General features: G+C 40.7%; 1 protein-coding gene and 1 long non-coding RNA gene across 4 annotated transcripts in view; one reads left to right on the top strand and one right to left on the bottom strand.

The window, feature by feature from the left end:
• LOC124555271 (AP-3 complex subunit delta-1) overlaps positions 1-3,557 on the bottom strand; it is a 269,894-nt gene extending 266,337 nt beyond the window's left edge. Inside the window, exons 1-2 of one of the 2 annotated variants that reach the window (XM_047129141.1) lie at positions 3,490-3,557; positions 3,260-3,402 (exon numbers count right to left, since the gene is read on the bottom strand). In XM_047129141.1, the coding sequence (XP_046985097.1) occupies positions 3,260-3,355 (96 nt within the window). In that variant the 5' untranslated portion in view covers positions 3,356-3,402; positions 3,490-3,557. The remainder of the gene's footprint in view (positions 1-3,259; positions 3,403-3,489) is intronic. The other variant, XM_047129140.1, reaches the window with a different exon arrangement.
• A 108-nt stretch (positions 3,558-3,665) lies between these two features.
• On the top strand, positions 3,666-25,447 carry LOC124555715. Of its 2 annotated transcripts, none has more exons than XR_006968582.1 (3): positions 3,666-3,958; positions 6,969-7,131; positions 25,069-25,447. It is a non-coding gene; the product is annotated as an uncharacterized LOC124555715 (long non-coding RNA). The 2 variants fall into 2 exon arrangements; XR_006968583.1 differs by lacking the exon at positions 3,666-3,958 and adding an exon at positions 3,974-4,198.
• The last annotated feature ends 1,458 nt before the right edge of the window (positions 25,448-26,905 follow it).

Below are 26,905 nucleotides of genomic sequence, written 5' to 3'. Positions count from 1 at the left end.
TGTGTGTGTGTGTGTGTGTGTGTGTGTGTGTGTGTGTGTGTGTGTGCGCGTGCATAACTGTCTTTCATTTTGAAATTGGTGTTACTGCATTTTTTAGTGAATTTTTGGTTGAAAGTAATTACATTGGATTGTGATGAGTAGATATCATGAGTTTTTTTATCTACATTTATGAAGTTAGGTTTCCAATATTAGATAAAGGTGTGAGTTTTGGTGTTGTAGGGCTAAAATTATTGTCACACAGTGAGAAGGAAACCAACAAAAGGACACTCACTCACACTCCCTCGTGATGACCCACACAATCGCTATCTCACATGTCTTAAGACAACAGAGAAACAGTGAAAGGTGCTATACCTGGGACTAAAACATAAGTGAATAAAAGAGATGCTAAAATAACGGAACAGGGCAATGTGACTGGCTGGCCACTTACCAGAAACATGGATGAGCCAGTCTCCCTTTTAACACATTAAGAACATCTCCTTTAAATTTTAGGAAACAAGTTGAACTCTCATCACATTCGTTTGAATAAAACTTAAAACAGAGGGCAGATCGAATAGCAAATCTACCACTGCCCTCTGATCTCAAAATAAAATGCAGTCTAGTAAAATAAGGCACACAGTGATTTGTACGCCACAAGCACCACACACTGGAGAGTCCTCTTGTTGGAGCAAGAAGCCATGCATTATAAGGCTGTGGCCTATGCGAAGATGACTAAGGAGGACCTCATCCTGCCTGTGTGGCTGGAAGGAGGTATGCCACGACCACATTGTGGACTTTGCTGGATGCAGCTTAATGTCTGTCACTACCAGCCACTTTTTCCCATCGATGCATGTGTCTATACTTCCACAGTGAGGCGATAGTGTGTAGCAGGGATAGCACACTGAAGTATCTGAGGATCAGGATACACCACCTTTGCTATTACACCCATCCTTTTGTATCCTGCAATATGCACGTGCACTGGTACCTGCCAGAAAGACTCCTCCTTTCCCAGCCTTCACAGGTTGAAAAGGGGGTGTTGTGGTACTGCAGATTTCGTTAGCAAAATAGGTCAAGTGAAGTGTCCAATACTGGATTTGCCAAGCTCTGTATGGTTTTGCAGTATTAAGGATTTTCAAATGAATTCATAGTTGCGGAAAAGAACTACCATCAGCTGTAGAATGGAATGACGACAATGAAAATTCATATCAGACCGGGACTCGAACCTGCTCTTAGCACAAGTCATGGAAATTGTTCTGTCTGCCAATTTTCACTGAAGAGGACACAAACTACCTTAAGATTCCATTGTAAAGTGTCAGCATAAACTGCTAACAAAGTTAATTATAGCTGGGCGAGTTGCTACATCCCACAGAAAATGCTGAATCCAGCTCCAGGCATTTGAATAATTTCCACTAGCATTAAGATGAAAGTCACACTGAAGAGCTTTATTTAGACATAAAAATCTAGAAACTTCTATAGCCTAACTGTTTCATTCTTATATAACTGAATCTGACCATATACAAATTATGACTGCACAACAATGCCAAGTGTGTGAAATAAAGAAACACTAGCCAATGCAAAACAGTGGGACCTGCAACAGTAATTCAAAATTTAGTAGAACAATTAGCTGACTTTTATTCTGAACCACTCATTTAGCACATGGAGATTGTTAAATTCTGTCCATCTGTGATTGATTGAAGGTGCATTTAGGATAAAAAAGGAGATCTATCTACATTCTTCATTAACCAACCTGCTGCAAGTCTGTAAGCATTACATAGCCACCTCCCGTATTTTTTGCAGTTCATATGTAATGCACCAAAATTCTAAGTCAGAGACTGGTCTCATTTGCAATACAGGTTCTTCTGAATTAATCTTGCAGTTTTAGGTTTTATAACAAACTATGCACTAAATATGGCACAAATTTAGCGATTGGGCTACACTACAGATCAGTCAGTTATCATAACTCTTTAGTTCATTTTCACATTTGTTGACTTTACTATACCTCAACAAAACTGTCACATTCCACCCTAACCAAGACCATGGCCTTCACTATACTTCAGTAACTCACGACGACGATTAAAAGGAGGAGGTCACTACCACACACCAAACCAAATATGCGTAATACGCGAGTTCTCAGGCAGTATATTCAGAAAATTTTACTGTGCTATTGAAGCAATGGTACAGCAAGTAATTTAACTATGCTTCTCCGCTGTTTCAAATAGTTTCTTATTACATGCTACATAACACTGAGGTGTTATGTAAGTGTCATATGCTCAAAAATTGAATAGACCTTGATCCACACAGAAATAAGCAACAAATTATATAACAGCATCACAAAAATGGTTCTTATGCTTTGCTGCCATCAATGAAGCTTTGAAAAATATGTTATACTTAATTATGTAACATGGATGAAGTTCCCATTCCTCTTGTGTGCTGCTTTGGTTGATATGCATAACCTAGTTTTCCTTTCTACAATAGCCATAAATACAATCTCCCCAAACTTGTGAACCTTCTCTGCCTATAATGCCTTCCTCCGAATGTTTAATCAAAGGGAGAGGGGAATAAATGGGTTAATACAAAGCTCACTGTGACAAGTTTCCAAACTGTTTCATCAGAGGTGAGGTAGAGAGCAAGGATTCTAGAGCAAGACTAGATCAAGTAAAGTGCACCACACAAACAGTTTAGTTCACGGCTGGAAGTACAGAGAATTAATGTACCACTCAAAAAGATGATTTTAAACAGTCAGTTGTTTAAAATATTGACAGGTTAACTGTAGGAAGAGGTATTACAACAAATATCTATTAAATATTTTTGGAGGGCAACGTCACAGGAGGAGGAAAGATTTAAAAAAATTTCAAAAAGTGCGTAAATGTTCTGTTAATGAATCAAGTGACGAGTCATAACTAGAGTATCAAATTAAGCAGTACCTTCTTTCTCGCACTTCTCAGTAAGGATACGTAATAATAAATGACAAATACCAACGGAATGGGGGAGAGACTGACAAGCTGTCGAACTGTGGCCTCATCCAGGTCACATTTAAGTTATCTACAGATATTTAGGTGATTGACACTAAAAAGATCATCTAAAACCAACTATATAGTTTCTATTTATGTTTGAAAACAGCTTAACATTAAGACCAGTAATGACCATAAGCTTGTACACTCAAGTGAGCTGTCACTAAACGTCACTTGACAACTTGTGTACCTGTCATGTGGCATTCACAGCTCTGTAAACAAGAAATACTACAACATGTCAACTTCACTGCGTAATTACTACGCCTTCTTACCTCATTGTCCTTGTTGTTTCTAATACCTCTCACCAAATCCGTTAAATTCTTATCAAACATTCGTTCCAAATTTCCTTTAACCTTTCGCAGCGCCATCGCGGCAACGGCGAAAGGGTGCTTCAGACAACACTTACAAACACAAACTGGAAGGAAGGATAAATTTACAATAAATATCCACAGGCTCGCCAATAAACAAAGTTGAAATTACGTCTGCATCACGAGACACGCACGTTCATAACACTACCTGGCGCACGCACACACATGCATACCACCCCGCCACTCCGCTCACACACTTGACACCAAAGATTTTATTTGTAAGACACAATCCATTGACCCGTTAAAGATAAGCCACTACGTGTATAAACGATATTTTGACTTCCACTCATACGGATAGGAGAGCCAAAGGTCGATGGTATCTAATAGAATAATGCCCATGGTGTTGCCACTATAAAGCTTTCGCCGCTTCCAGATTTATTACCAAATCATGTTAACTAATTTTTCAGTAATATGTTTTATATAACATTTTCACGAAGTAAATTTTTAAGTATATTATTTTACTCAATAGCTACGCACATTTTCCTCAAAGCTGTAGACTTATATATGTTCCCATTCACCATTAACACGAACCGGTATGACTTCGATTGATTACTTCTGCTTCGGAACGCTTCTGTGAGCCTAAACCGAAGAAGTACTGGACAGGTAAACAGAGTCTAAACTTCATGCTTGCCTTTCATTATAATCCAATTGAGACCCGCAGCCATGCCTCGTGCAGGACAAGCTGAGAGTAGCACAGGGTTCAGTACTAGGACCCCTGCTCTTTGTGTTGTAAATAAATGATATGCCCACTGCTGATGCCGATGACAAAACTTAACTAGTATGTAGTGACTCAGTGAAAGATTTGAAAAAGAGAGTCAGCGCGAACATGCAAATGGCTGAAAGGTATTTTATAGAAAATAATCTATTAATCAACAGACATGTACAAAATGTGAATCAAACAAAACTAACGGCTCAGACAATTTTATTATGAGCATTGGAGATGCAAACATAGAGAAGGGAGACTGTAAAAGGTTTGTAGGAATAGAGGTGGACAAATTTCTGACATGAGAAAACATCATTGATGAGATGCATTCACAAATAACCACAAATATATTCTTAACGAAGAAAATGCCCTCTTGATGGACACAGAAATCCTGCTAAACATGTGTTATCGACTTATCCCCCCTCACATGTTGTGCTGTATGACAATATGGGAAGGAGCAGCAGACGTACCCACACAGAGAATTTTAAAACTTTGAAAGAAAGCTGTCAGATGCAAAGTCAGAAACTAACACCACAGCAAAAATAAATTTAAAGAATTTCAAGTATTAACTGTAACCAAGTTTGTACATATATGAGACAATACTTCATTTAATGGTAAACTGCACAGTGCCTCTAAACAGAGATTTTCATGACCACAACAGAAGAACTAGAGAAAGTTACTACATCTGTAGCAAAAGGCTGAAAATAACAGACAGGGGCGTTACAAATGCAGGGTGATTACCGGTGTAAGGTGAAGCAGTCCTTGCAGGTGAAATCATAGAACAAACATAAATTTAATATTGGAAATGGAGTAAAAAAATTCCTTTTCATGTGGAAAATAATTTCCTGGAAGCAGAAAAAAGGAAGACCAAGTGTAACACTGAAAATACAGAGTAGAACATACGGACTAACAGGAAAATTGTGTACCTGATTCTGTGTATGGTATTAGTTGAAATATGATTTTAAATAGTTTTCAATATGTATAAACGTTTAAATACTTTCTTCAGTATGGTTTACGTGCAATATTGTAAGCAGTTTTCGCTTTGTATAAATTTAATTAGTATTTTGTGCAGTATGACATAAAAATATAATTTTATCTATTTATTTGTTTAGCAGCTTTGGTGCATGAATATGGACCAGATGCAAGCACATAGTTGCATTGTCACATACACCGTTTAATTATCACTGTACTTTATTTTTAAATATAATAGCATCATATGTAATTGCACATTTTGTACCTACAGTCTACCAACACAGATTTTTTTTTTTCCATTGTACCATACATAATAACAAATCTTGAATTTACTACATACGAGGGTTGAATGAAAAGTAATGCCTCCACCTTCATTAACTGGGTTTGGATGGGAATATTTTAATAAATGAAATGCATAAATAATCCTTAGAATGTGATCTTTAATTACCAATATTCACTTTTCCACATAACCACCAGCCAATTGGGTACATTTCTGCCAACGATGAACAAGTTTTCTGAAGCCGTCACGGAAGACGTCGACACTCCGTTTGCATAACTACAGTCTCACAGTTATCTCACCGTCTTCATCAGAAGCATAATGATGTCCCCGCAGATAATCTTTTGTTATAGGGAACAGATGAAAGTCAGACAGTGCTAAATCTGGACTCTATGTAGGATGCTGTATGGTGGCGAGATTCAGTCTCTCAAGTTCTACTGTGATGGCACATGAAGTGTGTGGTTTGGCATTGTCCTGTTGCAAGAAAACATTTCCCTTTTCCTTTCGGACTCTTGTTAGCCATCGTTTCAGAGTTTGCAGCGTTGTGATGTAACGCTCTGAATTTATTTTTGTTCCACAATCAAGGAAATCAACACGGATAACACCATCTGTGTCCCATAACACTGTGGGCATGATTTTTCCAGATGAGGGCTGCGTCTTGAATTTCTTTTTCTGGGACGAGTCTCTGTGTCGATATTCCATACCCTGACACTTCGGCTCCAGGTCGTAATCGTGTACCCACGTTTCATCTCATATCACAATTGAATGGAGAAATGCTTCACCTTCATTCTCATAACACGAGAGGAGTTCCTGGCGAATTTGAAGTCTGTACGCTTTCATTTCAGGAGTCAGCATCCGGGGTACCCATTGTGCACAGATCTTCCGATAGCCAAGCAAAGCAATAATGTCACCCACACGCTCTTGTGAAATGCCAATTGTAATGGCATTTTCTGCCTGAGTGGTACGACGATCATCCTGAATCAATCCGTCATTGTTTTGCTTGTGAAACTCAGTGGTTGCTGTCACAGGCCGTCCAACTCTTTGTTTGTCATGCAGGTCAGATGTTCCTACCTAAACATATTTAAATCACTCACCCAATGACGCACAGTACTCACATCAATACAATCACCATAAACTGTTTTCATTCTCTGATGAATCTCCTGTGGGGTGACACCTTCTGCTGTCAAGGATTCAATGACTGCACAGTGCTTAAATCGCATTGACTCACCATCTGTACAGGGTTCCATACTTTACACTGTAACAACACAACTGTTCAATGCCTCCCGCCAACTGGAGTTGTGGAGAAGAGGCTACGGAACAAGCCAGTATCTGCCGCATACCAATGCTGGCAACTGTGGAAGAGTTATGTAGGTGGAGGCATAATTTTTCAGTCAACCCTCGTATATCTATCTGTGCACATTTTAATTCCATTTTACTGTATGCCTATTTCCAATTTTTTGCATTTGATACATATACATTGATGGAATAGTACTTGCTATAAACAACAGCTTTATTGTGTGCTTAAATTTCTCTTTCAAGATAGTGTTTGAAGTATGAAATGCTAAACAGTTACAGTTGTACAGTTTTTTGCCATATGTGCTGTACTTCTTTCTAGCTTAGCTGTGTTTTGTTGTGAAACTCTTAACTTTATGCTGTTTTAGGTAGTGTAGTCAATGCTTGATATGTGACAGTACATGTCAGTATGCTATACCAGTACTGCTGGTTTAAGATGTGTAAACTTTAAAAAAAAAAGAAAAAAGAAAAAAAAGAAAAAGAAAACAAATACCCAGAAGTTCTGGAACCTCTCTTTTTACAGCTCAAGTGGTGAGCACTGTTATGTATATCTTAATTTTTATTGAATTTTTTTTTATGTTTCCATGCAAACAGTTGTATTTTATATATGTACATACTGTAACAGGGCTTATAGCTATTTGTTTTTCTTGCATTACGCATTATTCTGATGGTTATTTTTTGCAGTTTGAAAAAATTTTTTACATCACTCAAGTGACCCCATATTTGTATTACATAGGTCATGATAGCATTAAAATATAAGAAATACACCATTCACATAGCATCATCTGTTACTAGTGGTTTAATGTTTCTGAGAACAAATAAAACTGAATGTAGTTTGCTTAAACTTTGTGTTTTGAATTACGTTAATATCCAATTCTTGTAATCATGGCAATTCATCTATTTGCCTTCCTAAATAGTATTGTTTTAGTTTTCTCTTTATTGAGAATTATCCTATTGGCTCCTAGCCAATGAGTGGTAGACTCGAGACTCAATTTGCTTTTTCTAATGGTATCACATAAATTTGTGCCAACAGTTGTGCTGGTGGCATCATCTACAAAAAGAATCATTTTGCTTTCAGTGCTGAGAGGCAACAGTGGTCACAGTATACTGTCTTGTGATACACCATGACTTATTTGTTGAAATTCTAATAAAAATTCTCTTTTCTTCAAAATGTATTTCTACTATTGTTTTCCTTATCTCCTAGTGATCAAGTTTACTTATTAAAATATCATAGTCACCTAGGTTCAAAACTTCCAGTAAGTCACAAAATATACCAAAAGGATTTTGGCCTTCATCCAATCCCTGTTGGATTATATTTATAAATTCAAATTTTGCTGAAACTGTTCATTTTCCTTTCTGGAATCTAAATTTTCTCATAAATCTAATTTATATAATTGAGAAAATGGACAGTAGGCTAACTGGTCTATAGTTGCCAGAACAGCATGGATCTCCATTTTTTTTTATAGGGGTAAAACACTGGCTGTTTTCATCGTATTTGGAAGACTACCATCAGACATGAATTAAATAGGTGGCAGAGTGGTTTGGCCATTTCATTCGTCATTAGCCTTAAACTTTTACATGAAAGCCCAATTATCAAATTGCATTACCACTTCTTTCTCTCTCCTATTTTAAGATAGAAATAACATGAGTTAATGGTGGTGTCTTGCTTATGTTTAAGCAGACACAGAGCTTGCAGAAGATTGCCTTTGTTATTTTGTGTAAGCCATTGTTGAAAGCACTGCTAGCAGCTAAAGGATCTTCTGTTAGTCTAACTGTTTGATGACTGAGCAATGATGTTTCCCACAACTCTTTTCTTTTTTTTTTTTTTTCAGGCAGTTTTCTAGAAAATTTAAAGAATAATCACACAGAAGTCAAGCATCTTAGAGGCACACATATTACATCATTGTACACCCCATAATGAATAGATTCGGAAATATGCTTGCTTACACATATGTTCGCATCAGTACTGCTGTATGAGAGTTGCCAAAAACGTGAAAAAACTGCTCCCTGGAAAAAGTTTTACATTTGCTCACAACGATTTTGTGTGGAAATAAAAACAAAAAAAATAGCTTCACAAGTTCTTATTTATTTCATATTTTGTGACAAAAATTTATTACATGTAATTTATATGTTATTTTTCTTGCAAATGGTAGTCTTGGAAACATTATGGTACATACGGTCCAACATTGCAGACTTTGAATTACCATCTACTTTCTTTCCTTATGTGATTTCCAGTCTCTATCTTTCCTTTTTCAGAGCAAACTTTACAGTAGCATGTGGCATTTACTTTGTTGGCAGTGGATGGTACCATTTCTGGAACATGACGACCAAAATTTTTGTCTGGCCTAGTAGTTAGTGGTGGTTCCAATGACCAAATATATCTCTCCTCCATGCTAACCTCTTTTATACATTCCACTAGAGACATCTTTTGTTTGGTGACATCCTTATACAAAATAAAACTATTCACAGTAGACACTACGAAAACTTGAAAGAAAAGCTTTTTCCCACCTCTTCATCATTTTTCTTGAGAGTGGGTAGTACTGTAAAGCTGACTGAAATGGTAAAGATTGAAAAGAAAAAAAAAAGAGAGAAAATAAATTCATTTTGCTTCAAATTCCATGTTTTGAAGCTTGTTGTTAGGTTCTTTCTGTTCTTCACACAAGTTCTGACAGTTAGTGCCAGATGTTCCTACAACATGTTCAGTAAAATGGTTCAAATGGCTCTGAGCACTATGGGACTTAACATCTGTGGTCATCAGTCCCCTAGAACTTAAAACTACTTAAATCTAACTAACCTAAGGACATCACACACATCCATGCCCGAGGCAGGATTTGAACCTGCGACCGTAGCAGTCGCACGGTTCCGGACCATGTTCAGTAAAGGCACGTTTATTTGTAAATTGACTCCTATTGCATCTTGTAGTCAAAATATGAACTACTATGGCTATCCTACAGCCAGCAATCGTGAAGCATGTGGAAAAACACATTTCAATGAATGGAAAAACTGTGCCCATACGGGATAAGGGCGTCATTCACATGCTTGTTACATGTGTGCCTGTGTGGTATACGGGCACAGTGCTGAATGTGTTATGTCTGTTATTGTAAGTCTTTTTGTAAGCTTTATAATATTCATCAAAATTTTCTGGTTTTTGTGGGTCTTTGCAAATACTATAAAAATGTTTTAATATTTTGCAGGATATAAGTAAACTCTTCCAACTTTTCTTATGTGTGCAAGATCGTTATGTGAATTAGTGCAGGCTGGCAGTACTTATCATTACTGTGTATTACTAAAAGATGTTTGCATGATTTACAATAACTGGTTGTCACTGATTATCTGTCGTCACTATTATTACTTAAAAAGTTTGTTTTTATGTATTAATGATACATTTGTAAGAAGTTTTGCTTATTTTGTATAAAACTGACAACATGACACTCTAATACTATTGTCAAATATGATCTAAGGACCAAACTAAACTAAAAAACTGTAAGCTGAACTCTGTTTTCAAATATTTCTTTATAAAGGAATTTCCAAGAGTACTGCTCCACCCAGTTTAACTCTCACAGTGCCGCAAAGATGAGCAATATAGATATTTGTGGCAGTGGAATAGAAAAAAACTGAAATGACAAACTGAACAATGCTCCATGACCCAATAGAACCCTGTGAGATTGTACTGTATACCCTTGGGAGAGGCAAAGAAAGAAATTACAACCAGTGGTTGAAAGTACGTACAGATCACATATGTCAAGAAGAAGGGTACCATAGCAGAAGCGATCCACAAAATTACCACACAGTATCATTGATATCCATCTGTTGTAGAATTTTAGACTGTGTTCTAAGCTGAAACTTAATGAGGTACCAATATCTCAAACAGAATGACTTCCTCCAAGCCAACAAAAATGAAACCATTGGTATTGTGAAGCCTGAATCACATTTTATAACCCAATGTCCTGAAAGCTTTGGAGCATGCAATAAGGTGGATACAATCTTTTGTCACTTCCAAAAACATATTTGACTCAGTATCCAAAAATGCTTATTAAAGATAGTACTGTCATATGAGGTACTGTACCATATCACACAAAATTTGTATCTGTGAAAACAATCAATTATTGACAAAATTAATTAATTGGATGGATAAAAAGTCTACTCACCATGCAGTGGCAGACTACACACATAAAAGACATCAAACTTTTGGAGCCAGTGGCTCCTTTTCAGGCAGAAGGGTTGAAGGGGAAGGTCTAGGAAAAGGGATATATTTTGGGAAAGTCACCCACAACCACGGGTTTAACTCATACATGATGTTTAAACAGTAATCTCTCTCTGCATATTACCCTGTCTTCCACATTTAAGCTCTTTGGTTTTCAAATCTTGTCCGATGCAGTCCAAAAAAACATCCCGTATGATAAGTCTCCCCTGACCTGCAGTTCTGGGTGACTTTCCCAAAATGTATCTCTTTCCTAGACCTCTCCAGTCCTTTTCCTTAACACACCTCTTCCTTCCCCTTCAACCCTTCTGTCTGAAGAAGTTTGCCAGTTGCAACCGTCTATAATGTGTGTGGTCTGCCACTGCTTGGTGAGTAGATATTTTATCTATCCAGTTAAATAAAATTTACATCTGGATTGAAGACTGAAAAACTAGCCCTGTTTATATCTTCATTGTTATTGGGGAAGCTAGTGAAAAGCGCAATGAGGCAACCACCTGGTAGTGCATGCTGATTAGGGGAAATACCACATTAATGTGAGTGAATTATGGTTTGAAGCATTTTGCCAACTTCAGTGAACACAATGCATTAAAAAACACTGCACTTTGATAATGTGGGCTTCATCCCAGATGGACGATGACCATTCAGAGAACCAGAGGAATGTATGCAGCTGCTACCTTAGCAGAAATCACATTTGTACAAGGTGGCTTAGTACTTAAGGCACCAGAAATGAAGTGAAATGAGTTTAAATTCCCGTATCAATCATACAATCATACTGATTTAGATTTTCTGTGGTATCCCTAAATGCTTGATGGAAAATGCCTACATTCAGAGGCAGCTCATTCTTAAATGCCAGAAGGGCCCAGCCCCACCAGAAATTTTGTGATGCAGTTTTATTCTGTGCATGTTTCAGTGTTATATCAAACAGTCTGAATATGAAATGATTCTGGTGCAGTACAAGTAACAGAGACCAGAGGTAACTAGGCCCAGTTACCACTGCTCTGTCACAGATATATGATGTTACTTTGAGCTGCCAGTAGTTCAAGCCAGGCTTTGCCACTGCTACTCTCTCACCTCTACACTCAGTACATCCTTCCACAGTAATGAACTTTACCTTTCTCCACCTGACATATTCAACAGAGAGGGCCAGTGTCAGGTGGTCCATACTCTCTCCATACTCACTCCACACTCCCAGCTCCAAAAACTGCAGTCCCAATCACGTGACCAAGCTGGTTCCCTTTCTCCACCTTGCCCCTCACCATAACATAGCTAAGCGCCACCACGAGCAGGCTCGCTGGATGGCCAGCTCACACATGTCCCCCTTTCCCCACACCCCATCAAATCCTGCTTTCTCTCTCCCTACACGGTATCTATCCACATGCATACATAATGTTTGAGGCCAGCCAGCTTGGACCTGTAGAAAGAGTCATACCAAAGTGACCCTGCACCCCTGGCAGAATTGACAAAGTTGCACTCCCTCCCCCCACAAAATACCTTTCTGTACTCTTTTCTACACAGATATAGGAAATTTTATAATTTGTAAGGTAGATTTAATAAAAATTGAGCATTATTGGAAAATATTTCTCAAATGAGCTATACAGACAAGAAATACTGCATACAACAAATTAAATGTATCATTGCAGTAAATAAATTACAGATTGTACAAACTTTCTAAAAGAGATGAAAGTAAAACAAAATCTATGCCTTATCCCTTGTGGTAGCTACTGTACATTGATTTTATCATGAGTTGTAACAAAGAGCAGATTTTATTTGCTCCTATTAAATTATTCACAGTGTATGAATCATTAATGGGAAATAAAAGAAAAAGAGGTATAAATAATTGTCGAGAACACATTTCTATCCAAGAATTGTGTTCTTATTGTAATTTTACTTTTCATTTCCTTGTTTTGAGTGTAACAAATGCATTGATATTGTCACTGAAGTCAAATTTAGCAGCTGTGTTGCATCCTTTCGACAAGATAGCTGAATTTGACAGTCTGTGTCTCCCATAGTTAACCTTAAGGAGTTTTTTATCATATTTAATTTGTTGAAACTGCACTGAAATTGTCATAAATATCCTCATATCCTCAAAGCTAACTCTATGTTTGGATAAGCAACTCGTAACACATACTACTTCATCAGCTCTTTCTACTGAAATTTAAAAAAGCTGTTTTGTTATCTAACTCTGCTGTGTTGATATTTCTGTTATATTTGGCACCAACATCTCCTGCATATTTTTTTTAATGAGATACAGAGCTCTCATTTAATGATTTCCTGACAGGAAATTAAAGTGAGATGAAATTGCGTGTTATATGTGATATCTCTTTCCCATTTCAGTTATTATTCTGTCAAATACTTTGAAGCAGTCTAGCTTAAACAGTTTCACTCCAGTTATCAGTTGGCAAAAATCAGCAAAAACAGGAAGCCACTGGTTAAACAGCATATTATTTGCTTGAAGATGTGGTGGCCAACCTTTGAGATCCTACAATACTGTAGTGAAATAGGATCAAAAACTCCATTGTTGAGCACAAGCAACAATAACAACCAATTCAGAATAGTTATGTTATAAAGTTTATTGAATTTTTATCTGGGCCCTATCAGCAAAAATGCACATCAGCCACCACTACCTATAATACTACAAGTGAATCCTTTACCAACTGAGGAAATGCTCCATTCCAGATTACCTCATTTGCAATGAGACACTAATCTCCCTATTTTGCTTCCTTCTGAAACCCAACCACCATTCATTGCAGATAAAACTGCATCTCCCAGAATCATCTGATGTGAGACCTCTAGAAGCCAATAAGTGTCCACACTGTAGCTTACAGGGGAAACCTAGAACAGTTAGGAGCCTCTTTGGTGTTGTAGATGGAAAGAAAAGCAGCAGCACTAACCAATCATGGTGCTATGCATGGGTGTGTGCGGTGTGGGCAGATATGCAGAAGCAATCCAGTCAATCTTGGGCTAGTGAGAACTGTGTGGACAAAATATTGCTGAAAATCAAACAGCTAATCTTGAAGGAATTCCCTTCTCTACATGTAAAATCAGAGCATTCATTGTCAAACCAAATAACAAGCGCTGCTGTGTGATATCCACTATGTGATCAAAAGTATCCGTACACCCCCAAAAACATATGTTTTTCTTATTAGGTGCATTTTGCTGCTGCCTACTGCCAGATACGCCATATCAGAGACCTCAGTAGTCATTAGACATCGTGAGAGAGCAGAATGGGGCACTCCACGTAACTCATGGACTTCGAACGTGGTTAGGTGATTGGGTGTCACTTGTGTCATATGTCTGTACACGAAATTTCCACATTCTTAACATTCCTAGGTCCACTGTTTCTGATGTGATAGTGAAGTGGAAACGTGAAGGGACATGTACAACACAAAAGCGTACAGGCTAGTCTCATCTGTTGACTGACAGACACCGCCGACAGTTGAAGAGGGTGGCAATGTGTAATAGGCAGACATCTATCCAGACCATCACAAAGGACTTTCAAACTGCATCAGGATCCACTGCAAGTACTATTACAGTTAGGTGAGAAGTGAGAAAACTTGGATTTTAGAGTCGAGTGGCTGCTCATAAGCCACACATCATGCCGGTAAATGCCAAATGATGCCTCGCTTGGTGTAAGGAGCGTAAACATTGGACGATTGAACAATGGAAAACCGTTGTGTGGAATGACGAATCACAGTACACAATGTGATGATCTGATGGCAGGGTGTGGGTATGGCGAATGCCCGGTGAACATCATCTGTCAGGCGTGTGTAGTGCCAACAGTTAAATTCGGAGGCAGTGGTGTTATGGTGTGGTCATGTTTTTCATGGAGAGGGCTAGCACTCCTTGTTGTTTTGCATGGCACTATCGCAGCACAGGCCTACGTTGATGTTTTAAGCACCTTCTTGCTTCCCACTGTTGAAGACCAATTTGAGGATGGTGATTGCATCTTTCAACACCATTGAGCACCTGTTCATGATGCACGGCCTGTGGCAGAGTGGTTACATGATGGTAACATCGTTGTAATGGACCGGCCTGCACAGAGTCCTGACCTGAATCCTATAGAACACATTTGGGATGTTTTGGAACGCTGACTTTGTGCCAGGCCTCACCAACCAACATCGATATCTCTCCTCAGTGCAGCACTCCATGAAGAATGGGCTGCGATTTCCCAAGAAACCTTCCAGCACCTGATTGAACATATGCCTGTGAGAGTGGAAGCTGTCATCAAGACTAGAGGTGAGCCAACACCATAAGGAATTCCAGAATTACTGATGGAGGGCACCATGAACTTGTAAGTCATTTTCAGCCAGGTGTCCGGATATTTTTGATCACATAATGTAGGTTCCAAAAGCTACTTGGAGCAGTGAGAATGCCTTATGACAATGCAGAGGTCAGTAGAAGTGTTAGCTCTAGCCACTTGTGACAATAGGGTTTTAATAACCTTAAAACATTCCAGCTAAGGCTCAGTGCAATCCTACCACCAAGAAAGTGCAGTTTGATGGCAATGACAGAAGGTGTCAATGCAGCACTGTTTAATTCAGATGAATGCTGGCCATGCTTATACAAATCCTACTCAACACCTGCAGCACATAGCAATCACCATTTGAACTGCCCTTGAATAATTACTAAAGTTCATTACCCAGTTTGCTATAATCTTCAGAACTATGTGAAATATGTGTGCGTGGTAAACCTACCACACATGTGTGGAGAGTTTCACTAATTTCTTGATGACATGGACATAGACATATGATTCTGCACAATGTACCTCAACCAGGTTTTAATGTAAACACTGTGAATTACAGCTGCAGCCATACCAATAGATTCACTATGAGTGGTAATGGTACAGTCTGCATGACAGCAAGCTATGTCATCAACACACATCTTCTGTTGTTGAAGATGGTATTGCTGTGGGCACTTCATACACTCAAATTACATCCAATACAGTATCTTACCTACCCAAAGACATTCTGCAGTTTAAGAACTCTACAGCACTACTATATTCATCATTCACAATAAAACTTTATTACAGGAAACCTGAACATCAACCATGGCTTCAGGAAGAGTAATCAATGTGCTTACTTGAGATTCCCAAGACAGTGCTATCAGCCACAGGCATCATGACTTCACCATCAATGGCTCGGCCATCAGTGCACCAAATACTGAGTAGCAACACAAGGCAATTACTGCTGCATATGCATCAAGTTGCAACTTAGTTTAATCATGAGTAATAACTTACAGGAAAGTGTGAGATGAGATTGCTGCTGTACGGTCTCAAGAAAGACATCAAAGCCAAATCACAGGCACACAGAAACTAATTTTGGGTCATCCAGATCTCCACACTCTCTCTAGACAATGATTTGGGGTGGCATCAGAGGAGACCTTTCTATACTGGTGACAAGATCCATCAGCACATTTCAGAAAGAGTATTGTATATGGTACAGATGTTAAGGCAAATGTATGTTCTCCAAGAAATTTATTCCAATCATCCAGCCTGTACATCGACAACACATGTGGGGTGCAATTAAAGTGGCAGCCATGACTCCAAGTTGCCCCAACAAAGACATTGTGACTGAGCAAATTGCAATAAAAATGATATGGAGATTTTAAGAAACAAGCATCTTGACATCTTGGATATTTGGGAATCCAGCTGGATGTTTGCGTCATTCTCGCACAATATTTCAACAGCGTGCCTGACTGTCTTCTTCAGGTGCTACCTGAGACTGGTCCTTGGGTCAATTGAGTCCAATATTTATGCCTGGAAGGAGTCGGGTGTTCCCTAATCGGTCCGCGCCGAGTCAACAGAAAGGTGCAACAACTTCTGGAGGATCCTGCATACAAGTCAATAGGAAGCGACCCTACAGAGAAAGTGGACAAAAAGACCAGGGCTCTGTCGAAGGAGATGGGCCTGCTTGAACAAGTCATCAAGAAGCTGCGTCCCAAAGCACCAGCACCACCTAGACTGTATGGACTCCCCAAGGTTCACAAGGATGGGGTTCCTCTGTGACCTATTGTCAGCAATATTGGTGCAGCAACTTATCCTACTGCAAAATACCTGAAGAAGATGTTGACACCACATGTGGGTAAATCTGCACATCACATCCAGAACTCAGAGGATTTCCTGCAATGGCTGAGCCAGCAAAACACATCACAGACACAGACATCATGGTTAGTTTCGATGTGGTGTCTCTCTTCATACGAGTACCACTGAAGGAGTCACTTGAGTTTATCAGAGAGAAGTTCGATGGGGCTCTCCTTGACCTATTCAGGCATGTACTGACCTCGACGTACTTCCTGTATGGGGGTCAATTTTATGAACAAACAGGGGTGGCGATGGGCAGCCCTCTATCACCTATTTATGGAAAGGTTTGAAGAGGAGGCACTCTCTTCAGCCACATCTCAACCCAAGTGCTTTTTAGGTATGTGGATGATACCTTTGTCATCTGGCCCCATGATAGGGAGAAGTTAGATGAATTCCTGCTACATCTGAACTCTTGCCATCTGAACATTCAGTTCACAATGAAAATGGAGAAGGATGGACTACTTCCGTTCTTGGATGTTCTAGTGAAGAGAAAGGCAGATGGCACATCTGGACACAGTGTGTACTGCAAACCTATGCACACTGTTTTATACCTACAAGCCAGCAGTTGCCACCATCTGGCACAGAAGAATGGAGTGCTCAAAACACTGGTCCACAGAGCACAAACTCTGTCAGATCCTGATAGTCTGGCCACAGAAATAGAACACTTACGATCAGTGTTCAGCAGGAATGGGTACTCCTCTAGAGATATCCAGAAGGCACTTCAACCTGCCAATCAGCCAAAGGAACCAGAAGAAGAACCAGGAGAGGCAAAGAAGGTGGCATACCTGCCATACGCCGGACCTATCTCTGCCAGAATCAGCAGGATTCTCCAGAAATATGACATCAAGAGCATATTTTGCTCACCCACCAAAATTGAGGCTATGCTGGGGAATGTAAAAGATGACCTGGGGCTACGCAAGCCAGGTATTTACAACATACCATGCCAGTATGGGGTGTCATACATTCGCCAGACCACCAGATCTGTGGACATCAGGTGTAAAGAACACCAGAGACATACGAGACTCAGACAGGCAACTAAATCAGTCATAGCAGAGCACTGTCTGGAATTTGGTTGTTCAATGGATTACAATGACACCAAGATTGTGACACAGACCTCAAGATTTTGGGGCAGTGTCATTAAAGAGGCCATTGAAATTAAGGTCACAGACAATCTAATCAACTGTGACTCAGGATACCAAATCAGCACTGCCTGGAATCCAGTGCTTGAGCTTGTGAAAACTCAACGCAGGACACTCCAGGATTCTACAAGAAATAGAAATGGACACTGAGAGAACAGCTGTGAGATAACGTGTCGAACATTAGAGACCAGATTTGACACACCCCAGATCATGAACTCGACTTCAGAAGACGGCCTGGCCAGGCGTGGACGCCGGTCAGAACACCAGCGACCAGAGAGGGTCAATGTAGCTGCGTCTGATGGGCGCGGACTGCAGACGGAACACACAATGTGGCACAGACCGATTATGGAGCGCCCAGCATGAAACAGAAGTGGAAATCGTAGTAACAGTAATTATACAGAGTACCCAACATCTCAGATCGGGTCTGACACATCTCAGATGACGACTACAACTGTTGAGGACCGCCAAAAGGGGCACAGACGGCAGTCGGAACATCCACAACTGGAGGGGTCCATTGAAGCCGAGTCTGGCGGGCGCGGACCACAGACAGAACACTCAACTCGGTGCAGACCGATTAGGGAACGCCCAGCTCCTACCAGGCATAAATACTGGACTCGATAAACCCAAGGACCAGTCTCAGGTAGCACCTGAAGAAGACAGTGAGGCACGCTGTTGAAATATCATGTGAGAACGACACGAACATCCGGGTGGATTCCTGAGTATCCAAGATGTCAACAGATCACCGGGAAAGCATGATGAATTACAACAAGCATCTTAACCATCTGCCATTGACAGCAACAGAGCCAGTAGTAGCAATATTCACAGGGGATCAGCCACATTGACCACTACAAAATGACATGAAAATATTCTGACATAGTAGTGTGGGGAAGATTCAGGTGGGGATGCTCATGGTCAAATGATTGAGACAGACACTGCAAAATATATACACGTTATTGCTCAGCAGCAGTAGATGAAGAAGATGCATGTGCACACAAAACAAGCTCAGGCCAAGTTCTACAAATGCAGTCCTGTAGAAGAGAGCTGTGCTGCTTACCCAAGAGTTTTGCTATAGTAGTTAACACAGTCACTGCTGGGTTGCCACAGTGATAACATTAATGGCAGCCAATGATTTGCGTTCTCATCAAGCGGTATCATACAGTTAGCTTACTCCTTGCACTTTTCAAAATATTTGAAATCCAAAAGATTACTCCAGTATGTCCAGACAAAGAACTTAATGCCTAAATACCATTTTATTTTAAGCATGCACATCACACAACTGTTGGGGTGCCCAGTGGATATCATGCAGAACCTTTGTATCCAATTTGGAGGATTTCATGACATTCAACTACATGTGCCCTTATAATATTATGTCCAAGTTTCTTCTTCGGCACATGCCATTGTCTCATGTTCACCACCTCAGGCTCCACCTGCAATGGAAGAACATGTACATGTTTTTCAGGATGCTATCTACACAGAGTGACACATACATGTTGATTTGCATTAGATAACAATAATGTAAATTCCTGGATAGAAAAATACTTATAATAAGGGAAAGGCAATGACTCACCTATAACAGATCACCATGTGGAGCACAGAAACATGTAACAGACTGCAGCACCATTCACACTAGCTTTGATCAATAGCTCTTTTCCTATCAAAAGTACACACATCCACACACACAATTAAGCAGACACCCAAATACACAGTCCCATGGCCACAGCAAGATTAATTATCGATACTATATTACTGAAAGCGGTTACCTGTGCTGATGGAAGTGGGGAGGGGATGGGGAAAGACACAAGGAGAGGAGAGTGTGAAAGAGGCAGGTCTTTGGACAGGTGACTTTGCAGCCACACAACAAGACGAAAGGAGTACTGAGAGTAGAGCAGAAATAGATGTAGGATGAAGGGGAAGATGGAAGGGAGGGGGGAAGAGAGAAAGGTGAAGATGAAGAGGGAGAATGATAGGGGACAAAGAAGGGAGGCGGATTGAAAAGGGGGGGAGAGGAGGGAGGAGGGAGGGAGGCAGGGCGAGAGAGAACTAGAGGGAAGGAATACTGGTGGAAGAAGGCAGTGCACAATCTGGACTGAGGAGTGGTGTGGACGGAAGAGAGAAGGGAATATAAGGTTATCAGAAGTTTAGACAAGGAGATTGTGAGGGTGCAAATCATGCTTTAGAAACAATTCCCATCTGTGTAGTTCAGGGGAACTTGTGCTGGAAGGGAGTATCCAAATGGCCTGCATAGTTCAGTGGCTGGTGGAGTCATTTGTTTTGTGGTATGTAGCATGTCTGGAAACTGGGTGGTGAAGTCTGTAGTTTGCCACAGTTTGGCAAAGACCATTCGTGTGAGTAGACAGTTGGGTACTTGTCATGCCCACATATAATGCTGTACAGTAACTGCAGTATAGCTGATATATAAGGTGGCTGCTTTCACACATTGTCCTGCCTTTAACTAGGTAGGAAATGCTTGTGGCAGGACTGTGGCAGTCGGTGTTATGTGGGTGTATGGGAGAGGTCTTGCACCTGGGTGACTAAAAGGAGCAGGATTGGAACAGGGATGGTCAAGGATATTCTGTAGGTTGGGTACACAGCAGGCCACTACTTTGGCGGATGTTGGTAGGATTTTGGGTAGGATATCCCTCATCTCAGGGCATTATGAGAGATAGTCAAAGCCCTCATGGAGGATGCGGTTGAGCTTTTCAAGGCAAGGGTGGTACTGGATGATCGGCAGTGTGCTAGTCAGTGGCTGATTAACAAGATTACTGATGTCAGTGGAGCAGATGACATGGGAGATTTGTTTATGAATGAGCTACATAGGATATCGTCTGTCAGTAAAGACTCTGGTAAGGTTGTCAGTATATTTTGACAACTCCTGCTTTCCACTACCGACATGGCATTCACAGATGGTGAGGCCGTAAGGAAGAGACATGGAATGGGTGACAGCTGTCAAAGTGGAGGTACTGCTGGTGGTTGGTGCACTTGATATTGACAGACACGTTTATGGATCCATCTGAGAGATGGAGATCAACATGTAGGAAGGTGGCCAGATGGACTGAGAAGGACCAGGTGCAGCAGATTTGGGAATAGGTGAAGAGGTTGTGGCTGGATTGAAGAGTTTTTAGCAAACAGAACACAGCATGTTGTTATCAATGGGGAGACGTCTACAGACGTTAGAGTAACCACTAGCGTGCCACAGGGAGTGTTATGGGACCATTGCTTTTCACAATATATATAAATGACCTAGTAGATAGTGTCGGAAGTTCGTAGATAATGTCGGAAGTTCCATGCGGCTTTCCGCGGATGATGCTGTAGTATACAGAGAAGTTGCAGCATTAGAAAATTGTAGCGAAATGCAGGAAGATCTGCAGCGGATAGGCACTTGGTGCAGGGAGTGGCAACTGACCCTTAACATAGACAAATGTAATGTATTGCTAATACATAGAAAGAAGGATCCTTTATTGTATGATTATATGATATCGGAAAAACACTGGTAGCAGTTACTTCTGTAAAATATCTGGGAGTATGCGTGTGGAACGATTTGAAGTGGAATGATCATATAAAATTAATTGTTGGTAAGGCGGGTGCGAGGTTGAGATTCATTGGGAGAGTCCTTAGAAAATGTAGTCCATCAACAAAGGAGGTGGCTTACAGAACACTCGTTTGACCTATACTTGAGTATTGCTCATCAGTGTGGGATCCGTACCAAATCGGGTTGATGGAGGAGATAGAGAAGATCAAAAGAAGAGCGGCGCGTTTTGTCACAGGGTTATTTGGTAACCGTGATAGCGTTACGGAGATGTTTAGCAAACTCAAGTGGCAGACTCTGCAAGAAAGGCGCTCTGCATCGCGGTGTAGCTTGCTCACCAGGTTTCGAGAGGGTGCATTTCTGGATGAGGTATCGAATATATTGCTTCCCCCTACTTATACCTCCCGAGGAGATCACGAATGTAAAATTAGAGAGATTTGAGCGCGTATGAGGCTTTCAGACAGTCATTCTTCCCGCGAACCATATGCGACTGGAACAGAAAAGGGAGGTAATGACCATGGCACGTAAAGTGCCCTCCGCCACACACCATTGGGTGGCTTAGACCATAACCTCTCATCCTACTTCTAAAACATTTCTCACTTCCTTCACCAACTCTCTGAGTTCCTGTCCCATTACTACTTGTTGGTCATTGTGGCTGCAACATCCTTATACATCTATAGATGTAGATGTAGGAAAGAGCAAAAGTTGTCATTGGCATGAGCCATGAAACTATGGAAATGTCATCAATGAATCAGAACAACACAAGAGGTTTAGATGTTGATTGGATAGGAAGGATTCTACAGAAGGCACTTAAATAAGTTGGCATAGGATGGTGGAGTGTGAGTACCCAATTGCAGTGGAAGCATTTTTTCATCACACACCACACTGACAACAGCCAACCAAAACCCCTTATAGAACCTTGTTTAAAATAGTTCTAACCTCCCTCCAACTGCAATCCTCCTCCCCTTCCATACAGTCATCCTCTGGAAAATTTTTAGGAATTCTTCAGTTATAACCTGGCCTCACCTATATTTCCTAAATACCTCCCTGGTGAGTTTAACATCACTACTATGGAACACACTACTGTCCGTAATCTAAACAACGACCTCGACATTATCATCCTTCCTGCAGACAAAGGCTCTACTACACTCATTATTTATCATAGTGACTATGTGGCTGAGGTTATCTGCTAATTCTCTCACACCTGTGCATACAAACCTTACAACTTTGATCCCATCCCAGGAGTCCAACATGAACTTAATCACCTCCTGAAGGCCTTATGTCCATCCAAAAACCTGACACCTGAATCCATATCTCTCCTATAACCAGCAAACCTGTGCCTTTGTTGACCAATGCCTCCAAACTATAGACCATAACCTCTCATACTACTTCTAAAACATTGCTCACTTCCTTCACCAACTCCCTGAGTTCCTGTCCCATTACTACTTGTAGGTCATTGTGGCTGCAACATCCTTATACACCAACATCTGCCATGCCAATGGCCTTAGAACCATGGAACACTGACTTCCCCAACCTCTTTCCCAATCCTTCTAATCAACCACATCCTGCCCCACAATTATTTTACTATTGAAGGCATGAGCCTTCCATAGGAATTCTCCCTACCCAGTCAACAGCTAAATCCTTTTGTCTGGGTACAACAAGAGCTGTTTCAGGATGGCTCTCTGAAGTTATAGGGATGAGATGATAGCCTGACAGCATATCAAGAGTAGTAAAAAACTTGCACTTTCCTAATGTATCCAATGTATCACCAATACGTGGCAAGGGATATATGTCAGGAGTGGTGACTTTGTTTACAGCTCTCATGTCCACACATAGGTGGTAGGTTTTCTCACTGTTAATTGACTTTTCTGGGACAGTGACAATCAGACTTGACCAGGGACTCACTGATGATTTAATAATTCTGACGTCAAGCTGTTGCTGTATTTCTCTTCCACAACAAACTGTAATCAGTACAGGATTCTACACTGTTTTTGGGCAATTGGCCTTGCATTTCCAGTAGGAATCTCATGGCACACAAGGTCAGTAGCCAGCAAATATTGCCTCATTTTGAATAGCCATGAATGCTCAAAAACTGGGTACAATAAGTTCTGCTCAGAGTCTGATAAAATGGACAACTTATTCTGCAATTCCTGCTTCATGAGTGGTATGTTTTATATACTTCTCAGACTGGTAACGGTTTTCACTTTCTCTTAACTTTCTTTTCAGAAATGAATTCCTACTTTCAGCCATCCCTTATATACCAGCCAATATGGTTCCTCTGGGTATCTCTATAGCCAGCTTTCCAAAATTATCCACAAAAACAGGAATTTGGACTTTCTCTCCTATGGGTTCTACTCTGTGTAGGCTTCCTTTCACATGTACTTGCATTTGGTCAAGGACATTATTTTGAGTGACCTGGTCATTTAAAAGCACATTCCCCTTAGGTTCCCCAATTTTGAAATCCAATCAGAGAACTCTTCTGGTGCTGCCAGATATTATCACAGGGGTGGTTGCTTTCCACACAAGGATACATGGTGTGTCAGAATTATGGAGAATGGGTCCCTTGCCCTGTTATTGATGTAGGAAATCATTCACAAGTATAATGTCAAAATCAGACCTTAGGGTGGTGTTGTCAATTTTCAGATTAACTTAACACACACTTGCAGGATTTATAACTTCAGGACTCAAACCACTGACATGACATTGGGATAGTTTCAATGGCTGCTTCTCACCAGTAGAAAGAAACACTAGATGTATTTGTGCACTCATATCCACTATAATTCTCTCTTCTAACAACAGGTTCGCCACCTTGTATAAACCTCACTATTTCATGGGGTTAGCTAACTTTTCTGAGGTTGGGATTGGGTGGCTGTGCCAACCGTCCTGTGGGTTTCCCTGATTAAAAGAGCATTTCCCATGGCCACAGAATAATCTACTTTGGGTCTGTGGACATTGCATTCCTAAATGTCTGAACTCTTGGCAACTAGGACAGTAAGGTCCTAGATAGGTATCAGCCATATGACCAGTGTGTTTGCATAGACAATATTCTGATTAGTTTGTAAACATGCACTGCTGCTCATTGTTATGCACTGGGGCAGCAATGAAGCATCTGGCTTTCTCACATATTAATGGCAAGCGGACTGCTTCATGGTATGAGGTGGGAGAAGCTATCTTAACTTCTCTCTCAATTTGCAGATTGATACCAAGGATGAAGACATCAATTGTGTGCACTATGTATTCTTCAGTAAGTACACCATTGTGGATTGTATCCCAACCAAGGGTATAAATTTTAGCTGGAGACTGGAAAAGTCCCAAAATTTAAGAACATAAGTAGGCATTCTCATTTTCAATTTCTTATTATGAGTACATGTTTGTCTTTTATTTTTGTGATAGCACTTTATTGTTTACTGTATGGCAGATTTTTTGTGATTTTGTGTTTGTTAGAGTCTAGGACTGCTTATTCATTTCATTTTCAGGAAGACGTTAGAGGATTTTGTCAACTATTCTGAGTTGTATTTTTCAGACATCATCAAATCAGCACTTTCTGTACCATCATCCACCTACTGCAGCTGATGGTGGCATGCATGGACAAACTTGAAGAGAGCAAGGAATGTGGCCACAGACCAGAAACTTGAGGCCTGGCAGAGTTACGTACAACATTTGGAGCAACATTTTCTCACACATCATTTATCAGACATTGGATGTGTGGCAGCATGGTGATTATATGTCACCTCTGACTGACAAAACAAACATCATTGCCCTGTGCAGTAGAGTGAACAATAATATCTGTGACACTTTAGTATGAGTCGAACCTCTGATGAGTGTAGACCACAGTGTATCTGACAAGTGTAGACCACAGTGTAATTCTGTTTAGCAAATAAAGTAGGGATTTGTCTACCGCACTCCATGTACTGTTTATTATGTATGTACTACCACTGGTACCTCATTTCCTACAGTGGTGACACCATCTGGTGCATTGTGTCATGATTTTGTGCAAATCTGCCACGCCTCTTGGGTACTCAACAATGCTGCCATTGTTCACTGTATTGCCTCACCACATCAATGATGGTGCTGAGGATATTTTGCAGACAGTGCCACGATTTGATGTGAACATTCCATGTGACAATTTACAAAGTAAAATTCGATCTGGACTAGAGGAACTTCAGTGCAGTGAATTAGATGCAAATAATGTTGAATGGAGTAACAAACAATGGTATCCTGTTTATCCTGCAACTGTTACCTTGTGTGCTCCTAGTTCTTCCTGTGTTCCAGCTCCTGCACATACCTGTGGACTTCCAAATCTTTCCAGTGACTTGTTGAGTGATATTCTACAGCCACAATGCTATACAGACGCTCCTAATGGCGCCTTTATAATGTCTCAACAATGGACTCTGTCAAATAATCCTGCCAGTATATCATCTACCACTTTGATGAACGGACAGAAAATTATGATGGCCAATCCCTCCATGGTGTCTGAGTCTCATGGTACAACCATTTCTGCAACGTTCGTTCTGCTCAAAAAAGATCACAGTGCACTGAAAAGTGATGTTATGCTTGTTCCAGCCATGCCTCCTGTGCCGCATACTGTGTTTAACCTAACCACTGTGGAACACCTCTTGTCACACAATTCTCAGGTGCATTCTGCATACATGCTCTGCCGGCCTGAACTTTTTCAGCATTCACCGCTTCAGTTTTCATCTACATTGCATCAGCCTAGCCACAGCGCGTGCTTTTGATCTCTCGCCTGCTGCTCATGGAGACAGGACACTTCCATTCAATCAATCGAGCATTATACATCCCATAAATGCCACGTCGGCTTCTGAGCCACACAACACCATGCTTCCACGACTGCCTCATCAGCACGGTACCTTGTCCAAGGTCTACGCTCCTTATGATGTGTCATTTGAGCCATCCGCATCGCATGCTCTGCGTTGCCACCAGATGGGTACTTCTAAGAGATGCAGCAAGCACATACTACATTCTCTGTTGCTCCCATGCCAGCTGTGTTTGTCAATGCCATGCTCTCACCAGTCCCACATGTACAACCCATGGACAGTCTCCACACCACCTGGCCTTGATTTCAACTGCCCCCCTTCTGCACCAACCCTTCAGCAATGTGGTTCACTCTATGCAAGTGCTTGATGTCTGTTCATGGGATCATCAATGAAGTAGCAAGGTTTTTGACCTTACTCAGCCACCTCGGCAACGATGTGGACACAATCAGTGACCTATTCCTGGCAGCACCCACTCACAACAAGTATGAGACAACTAAGGCTTTGCTGCTCCAGCGCCTCTCACACTCCATGAAACAGAAACTACACTTAGTTATGCACAAAGCAACCCTTGGAGACAACCCACCA

The sequence above is a fragment of the Schistocerca americana genome, chromosome X, assembly GCF_021461395.2.
Source record: "Schistocerca americana isolate TAMUIC-IGC-003095 chromosome X, iqSchAmer2.1, whole genome shotgun sequence".
In the NCBI taxonomy this organism is placed as follows: domain Eukaryota; kingdom Metazoa; phylum Arthropoda; class Insecta; order Orthoptera; family Acrididae; genus Schistocerca; species Schistocerca americana.
Note: the sequence above shows the minus strand (reverse complement) of the source record. Positions and strands in the feature narration are given on the sequence as shown.